This window comes from Mesoplodon densirostris, chromosome 4 (genome assembly GCF_025265405.1).
Source record: "Mesoplodon densirostris isolate mMesDen1 chromosome 4, mMesDen1 primary haplotype, whole genome shotgun sequence".
NCBI classification, from domain to species: domain Eukaryota; kingdom Metazoa; phylum Chordata; class Mammalia; order Artiodactyla; family Ziphiidae; genus Mesoplodon; species Mesoplodon densirostris.
The window spans coordinates 77,215,673-77,223,828 of record NC_082664.1 but is presented as its reverse complement, the minus strand read 5'-3'; the positions used below and the strand labels follow the sequence as shown (position 1 = coordinate 77,223,828).

The window sequence follows — 8,156 nt, the reverse complement described above, 5'->3', positions numbered from 1 at the left end:
TTCCTTGTCTGTATTTCTAATTTTCTATAGTTCACAGTCTCTACTTTTAAAGTCAAAATAAAGATTATTAAAAAACAAAAACTAGGGGACTTCTGGTTTCTCGTTCTGAATGTGAGGAGCTTTGAAGCCACCACCTGAACTAACAACAGGTATAAAGCTGAACTGACTGAAAAATCAACAACGGTCCTGGGATCTGTAGAGAGGAGGACAAAGGACAAACGGCTGCCTCTAAGACTGGAGAGACACACAGTGAAGTCAGAGAGCTGCAGCTTACTGGAGCAGAGACTCAGAGCAGAAACTGCCGCGGGAACCAGTGCTGGAGTTGGAAAACCTGAACTGTCATCGGTGAATTGCTGGAGGCTCAGTGTGGACAAGTCTGAGAGTTAAAAGCAGTCATAGAGGGACCCCACAATGTTGTGAGATTTACCTCCAGGAGATCAACCAGGTATCCGCAGTAAATATAGAAGAAAAATCCCCTGATGCTTCTGGGGGTGGTGGTGTGGGACTATTTTGAAATGCACCAGAACACTCTTTTTCTTAACAAGAGTTTCCCCATAGCGGAAACTAGTTAACCACAGCCTAACCTGCTTGGGTATTATTGGAGCCTAACTGACCCAGAGGAATAGGCACAATGAAAGGCTGTGAACTGATCTTCGGGCCGTAGAACACTTTCCCTCCCCCCACGCCCCACCACCAGATTGCTGAGGTTTATTTCAGCAGTTTCTCTCACTCAGTATATCATGTCTGGCTATCAAGAAAGAATCACAAGGCATACGAAAAGGCGAAAAACACAAGGTGAAGACACAGAGCAAGCATCAACCAGACATGGCAGGGATGTTGGAATGATCAGATCTGGAGTTTAAAACAACTGACTTACTAAATGGTGTGACTTTGGACAAAATTACATAAACTTAGAGCACATGTATTTTATCATCTATAAAAACGTATAGTAGTCAGTTGAGAAATATCTACTGAATAAATGTTGCTTGGCCCTTCTCTGTTTTTTTTCCCTTTTTCCTTCTTGTCATTCCCACCCTTGTAACTCTCAACTCTGTGTATGTTCTCCTTGCTTGGTATGTGGTACAATTCAGTTCTCTCTGGCCCTTACCTGCAGACTCAGATTCCGGCCTTTTTTGGCTCAGTGAGCTCTGTTAAATAATTAGATCCACTCAGGGTCTCAGCCTGTCCTCAATCAACTGACCTCACTTTGTCAGGTGTAATTTCAATGAACTGGGTCAACTTGAAGGCTAGTAACCCCACAGTGAAATATCTAAGAGAAAAAATAAGACATGTCCAAAAGACTTTGGAAAATATAAAAGGAACTTCAAGTCAAATAATTATGAGCACATGTCAAAGTTTGATTTCAAATTACTGCACAAGAAAGTCTCCTTAGGGAACACATTCAAATAATTAGCCTTAGTAGAAACGTTTTATAGGAGACTAGAGTTTTTAAAAATAAATTTTATTTATTTATTTATTTGTTTATTTGTTTATTTATTTATTTATTTATGGCTGCGTTGGGTCTTCACTGCTGTGCGCGGGCTTTCTCTAGTTGCGGCTAGTGGGGGCTACTCTTCATTGTGGTGTGTGGGCTTCTGACTGCAGTGGCTTCTCTTGTTGCAGAGCATGGGCTCTAGGCACGTGGGCTTTGGTAGTTGCAGCAGGAGGGCTCAGTAGTTGTGGCTTACGGGCTCTAGAGCGCAGGCTCAGTAGTCGTGGCTCGTGGGCTTAGTTGCTCCGTGGCATGTGGGATCTTCCCGGACCAGGGCTTGAAACTGTCCCCTGCATTGGCAGGCGGATTCTTAACAGCTGCACCACCAGGGAAGTCCCCGATCCAGTTTGGAGTTCATTGTTAAGCTTAGTTAGAATCATCATTACTTCACTTTGGTTATGCTATATGAGCAGTGTCATTCGTGAGGCATAATTCAGGATTCTCAGACATTAGAAGCATATATGTCTGTACCAGTCATACTGAAACAAGGTTGTGCTGATTTATAGGTTTGTACACATACAGGGATGGTAATCCATGTTGAGCAGCTTCCACTGATGGTGTCAAGCACAGCAGAATAGTCCAGGACAAGCCATATTCATATGAGTTTTTCTGTTTTCACAGACCATATGGTTGTTCTCATAGGATGCAGTGCTGGGTCTAGCATACAAAGATGGTATTAATCCCCCTCCGTGCCACAAACACAAACCTTCCAGGGTCTAAGTTTCTCCCTTCCTTGGTACCAGGGCTGTTGCTCTTTTTCCACCACCACAAAACTGGTGTGACCATTCTAGCCACTATAACTATGTCATTTTTTCTAGTCATTTCCTAATCACACTCAAAACTTTTGTATAGGAGGATAAAGAACAAGAAAGACAAGGGCATTTTCATGCCATTTACAGAGACCAACTATATTCACCACCTTGGGTCTGCTGGGCCACTGTAAGGAATTCCTAGAGCAGTGTACTCAAATAAATGGTAGTTATCTTCATGATGTAGGACCACATTTATCCAATGATAAATCATAATCAGGGATAATCATTTATGCTTGATTTAGGACCAGCCATTTATTCTAGATGGCTATACAAGAATGACAATTTTTTTTTTTTTGCGGTACGCGGGCCTCTCACTGCTGTGTCATCTCCCGTTGCAGAGCACAGGTTCCGGACGCGCAGACTCAGTGGCCATGGCTCATGGGCCCAGCCGCTCCGCGGCATGTGGCATCTTCCCAGACCGGGGCACGAACCCATATCCCCTGCATCGGCAGGCGGACTCAACCACTGCGCCACCAGGGAAGCCCGAAGAATGAAATTTTAATGCCATTTTGACTGGGCTACTACCAGTAAGGTGTATTAACCAAGCTGGTCAGAGGTTCGCCCTTCAGGGAAAGAAAGAAGCATTATGCTTTCCACTTCTGGCAAGTTGGAGTAGGTGTATTTTTTTCTACTCAACCTGTTAAGTACAGCTAAAAGCCTGGACCACATGTAAAAACAAAACATAAGAATTTGGAGAGAAGAAGCTAGACTAGCTAGGAACTTGGGGCTTGAGGAATGATAGAGCAGTGAGTTCCCTGAGTTTTCTTTTGCCTCATATAACCCAAGTGAGTCCTGGAGAAGCCAGGAACCTGGAAATGCCAACAGGTGCAGACAAAAAAGTCCATGAAAAGTCTTCTCTCTAGCCAAAGAACCCGGAAGGGGACAGCCTAGAAAGATACAAAACTTTAAGACATTAATCAGCACACTCTGGCCAAACACCACAGAAAGGTATGCAGCAACCAAGCAAATATTTAAGAAAAAGGTAACCGAAACCTGGTAGGGAAGGTTTGTGGCATTTTAACTTAACGCTTGCTCCGTCTTTTCATCACTGGATCCATGACAGTGTTTAGATGGCCGCCTGCGTTCCCAGTGTGGGTTCCTGGTGGAGGGAGCGGAGCACTTGGTCATCACAGAATAAACCTTGATTGTGTGACCTGTTGGGGGGCTCGTGAAGGACTAAGGCAAAGGGCTTGCCTATATTTCACATAACTCAGAGCTCTCTCAGGGCAGAGAAGTTGTTACACAGAGAACATTTCCTAAGAAAAAGTTCACTATAGGGATTCAACAGTAGATTTGAATAGACAGGAGAAAGAACTTGAAGATAGGTCAATTGAAATTATCCAGTCAGAGAGCAGAAAGAAAGAAGAATGAAGAAAAGTGAACAGAGCCTAAGAGCCCTGTGGGACATTGTCAAATTCACTGACAGAAGTATAATAGGATTCCAGGATCAGGAGAAAGTGAGAAAAGACTGTGTGATTTCTGTCCAAGGCAATGTTCTCTTAGAGAAAAGGATTTCATTATTAGCATCTTCTCCTTCATCCTACTTCCTATACAGTTGTCGGTGGGAAAGGGAAGGGCGTGACCAGTCCATCTTTGATGGATACTGTTTACCTGGTTCTCAAGTAGAAACGGACCTGCTGCATTGCTGGTCTCTAGCCACCAGCTTCTACAAGGACATGAGGCACGTGGTGAAACAAGAAGGAACAGTAGTTCCTGTACTTGTTTCTGTGTTAGACCCAATTATGCTTCTTGCACAGATAGTCCTCTGATAAAACCAGTCCTCTGATTTTTCTGGTTAAGGTAGGATGGAAAGACAGAGAGAGGGATACCAGACCCATAACTTTGGAGATTAATTCCTAGATGCCAGTGCTGTGTACAAGAAGAGGAATTAAGAGGAATTAGACACATGAACAGGTGCATTGGGTTTTATTTACACTCTAGGCGCTGAAGGCAGGTCCCTCTACTACTGCCAGCCCAAGTAAGCACTGTTTCCATACAGATGTGCCATTGGTGCAAAATGGAATGAAGAATCCTGATCTCTTCTAGTCCTTGACCTTGTTAAAAATATGCCCAGGTTGTGAGTTGGAAACATGTTTCCTCAGTCAGATTTTAGGCCATTGTGTCTTCAAAGGATTCTTTTGAATGAAAATAGATTTCTTTAAAAATTGGAGGTGGAGAAATGAGATAGGAGGTGTCTGGCCTGATGTGGAGAACAGCTACACAATATTAACTTCTCCTTGAATCACAAGAGCTTCCCCCAGACTTCTATCATATCATAGAATACTTCAGGACTGGTTTTTTAGTGTGAGGGATTGGTCATTTGGTATAACTGCTTTTGCTCACACAAGCCTTGCCATTTGATATAAAACACATACACATACACATCAAGGTCTCCCCACACACATTGACTTGGACCATATGCTTCTCAAATTTTTAATTTTACTAAAGTGGCAGATTTTTACTTTCATCAGTTCACATAATAAGGGTCTATGTTTTGAATATTTCTTTGATCACTGTCTTGAGTCCACAAGATGGCAGTGTCTTCTCAGAGACTCTGAGGAAAGCTCTCATGTATTCCACCGTGTGTGTGTGTGTGTGTGTGTGTGTGTGTGTGTGTGTGTGTGTGAGAGAGAGAGAGAGAGAGATAGAGAGAGAGAGGTATATGAGAGGAGGAGCTCGGTGGCGTAGCAGGGGTGGTGAAAAAAATCTTGTTTTTTCACTGGTAGAACAGATTCTTTTTATGATTCTTAAGGCAGAAGAATTAGAAATGTCTGAGTTCGACTCATTTTTTTTTCTTTTTTAGGGTTTAAAATTTGAATCCTCAGTGAACCAGGGGAGGAAAGAATGAGGAAATCCTCAAGAGTTTTACTAGTGATCCTGTGGCTTCAGTTAACATGTGAGTTTGGGTCATTTCTATGGGAACATAAAGTAAAGTATTTGGAGTCATTCTCTATTGTAGGCCCATGGATAGAAACATGAATGTTACTTCCCTTAAATAAGGGAAGGCAGTGGTGGGAGGCCTGTGAAAAGATAACTTAAATTCTGCAGAGGAAGCACCCATTACCCAGCCAGGCTTTTTCGACTGACCATTCGTTGTCTCTTTGCACAGGGATGAGGAGCCAGCAGAAGGGAGTGGAGCAGAGCCCTGCATCTCTGCATGTTCCAGAGGGAGCCATCGCCTCTCTCAACTGCACTTATACTGACAGTGCTTCTCAGTACTTCTTATGGTACAGACAGTACCCCAGCAAAGGCCTTGAGTTGCTCGTTTACAGTTACGGATCTTTGAATAAAGACAAAGAGGAAGGAAGATTTACAGCCAATGTCAATAAAGCCAACAAGTATGTCTCCCTGCTCATCAGAGACTCCGAGCCAAGTGACTCAGCCACCTACCTCTGTGCAGTGAGCGCACAGTGCTCCCCAGGCACCTGCAATCTGTACCCAAACCTGGTGGGGCCCCAGCAATGCCTGATGTAGAGCTTAGGCTGCAGGGCACAGCAATTCTGTTTGCTTTGTAGATGAAAATGAGAATTAAGAGTTAACAGAGGGAAATATTTTTATAAGTCTGAAAAGAATTGACCCTGAAGGGAAATTAAAGACACAATTTGGTCTGAATGACTGTTTGAAGTATTTTCTAGTCTTCTCTTTGTACTGTTTTTTGGGGTTCCTTTTGCGGTTCGTGGGCCTCTCAGTGTTGTGGCCTCTCCCGTTGCGGAGCACAGGCTCCGGACGCGCAGGCCCAGCGGCCATGGCTCACGGGCCCAGCCGCTCTGCGGCATGTGGGAGCTTCCCTGACCGGGGCACGAACCCGTGTCCCCTGCATCGGCCGGTGGACTCTCAACCACTGCGCCACCAGGGAAGCCCTGTACTCTAGTTTTATACCACAAATTTACTCAATGGGATTGGTATTATGATCCTCTTATATATGGCAACAGCATTTTAATATGATAACTGAGATATTCCCTTACGTTCTTAGCCCAACTTGCTCCTTCCCCATGTAGTTATTCAAGGTGTTTGATATTCATTACTTTAAACCAGTATGGAAAAACAGAAATGCAAAAGAAAGGAGTCTTAAGCAACTACTTTGAAAAAGTTGTAATCAGGAGTTATTTTCGTTACAGAACTCCCACCCTCAACTGCTACCCCACTGGTGGATTACATAAGGATACCTTTGATGAGTGGATGGAAGGACTAGAGTCAGAAGGTGAGAACTGGTTGAAAGAAAAAGCCTAGACAGTTGCAGGGGCTCAGATCAGAGAAGGCTTATGTTACCATTTTTGAGTAAGGCTGAGTAGAACTCAGAGTTCCTGGCTTGAGGCTTGTGAGAGAGTGTATTGTTTCCTATGTACTTGAGTATGGCTGGAGATGGTAGAATTAGCTACAGCCATAGAATGTCCCATAACCGCAGCAGGGCATGGGAGCACAGAAGGACTTCAGATTTCCTGTGACGGATCTCTGAGTAGCATCTGGAATAAAAAATTCTAGACACCAAGGAGCTTTGTTATGGTAATTAAAGACCTACATGGATCAACTGTCAAAGACCACATGGTCCTGAGTATGTTTTAGAAAATGTTGGTGAGGGGAGTTGAGAGCACCAACAAGGATATGAACATTCCCCCTCTCCTGACTCCCTTGCACTGTGAAATTGTCCTATAACTTACACCCAAGTCCAGGAAAAATGTTTGTGGCCTGATGGAAATTCAGCCTTATAACAAATCTAAAGTTGAATTAGAGGGAAAAAAATTAAAAGTCACCCTCACTGTAAAGCTGAAGCTGTGGTCTGTTAGACATGACATTGTTTATGTAGTCCAAAGAGTGGGACAACTTGGAAATGAGGAATTAAGAGTTTTATTCGCTTTTGTTCACATAGTCAGTGACTAAAATGATGCAATCCAATCAGAATTTGCTTCAAATTCTCAGCCTGCAGACTTAGGACTTACAAATATTTGCACATCTTGGAACAAACGTTTGAAAGTCAGCGAGGAACGGCATGAAGTTGTGCTGGAAGCAAGATGGTCAAATTCTCATCTCTCTTTTCTTGTGTGCCTTCTGATGCCACTGGAAAGAGCCTAGTTTCTGGTGCTGGTTTGAATATCTTTTGTTACTAATGAGCCATTTGGTTTTAGGCTATACTATTATACGTATTTCAGGATTGGTTTAGGATTAAAGGTGGTAGCATACTGTCTTGAGTTCCTTAAAAGCAAAACCTAAATTGGGGTATCCTGTATCCATCATTTTTTTTTTTTTTTTTTGTAGTGTGTGGGCCTCTCACTGTTTTGGCCTCTCTTGTTGCGGAGCACAGGCTCCGGATGCACAGGCTCAGCGGCCATGGCTCATGGGCCCAGCCACTCCACGGCATGTGGGATCTTCCGTGACCGGGGCACAAACCCGTGTCCCCTGCATCAGGCGGACTCCCAACCACTGCGCCACCAGGGAAGCCCTGTATCCATAATTTTTTGAGAAAAGCAAGTGAAGGTGGAAGGGAAAAGGCTAAGCATGTATGTGGCTCAGCTGGACTCTTGATGCAGCCTGACCTCATGGGGATCTCTGGAGCATGAAAAGCACCACAGAATTGATCCCTCCCACCGTGAATCAACGGGGCCAGACAGCTGACCTCTGTACCCCAGAATAAAGCAGTCATTTGAGCAGGGGTATACCCTACTGGAGAATGGTAACCTTTATTGGCATAGATCAGTTTTCTGGGGAAGAGGGCAACTGTGAGCCAAGTGTAGCCAACACTTGCAACAGCTGGGGACTGGGTACACTGACCTGGAAAAGGGGATCTAGGCTGGGCACCAGCAATGTCTACAGCTATCATGGAACTCTCTTATCACATGGTTTGCATTCAGATGGAC

At 44.0% G+C, this 8,156-nt stretch overlaps 1 gene segment (V, D, J or C); it reads left to right on the top strand.

The window, feature by feature from the left end:
- Positions 1 to 5,148: 5,148 nt before the first annotated feature.
- Positions 5,149 to 5,778, top strand: LOC132488091 (T cell receptor alpha variable 12-3-like). The segment is given in 2 exon segments: positions 5,149 to 5,200; positions 5,414 to 5,778. Coding segments are annotated over 2 exon segments (417 nt in total).
- The last annotated feature ends 2,378 nt before the right edge of the window (positions 5,779 to 8,156 follow it).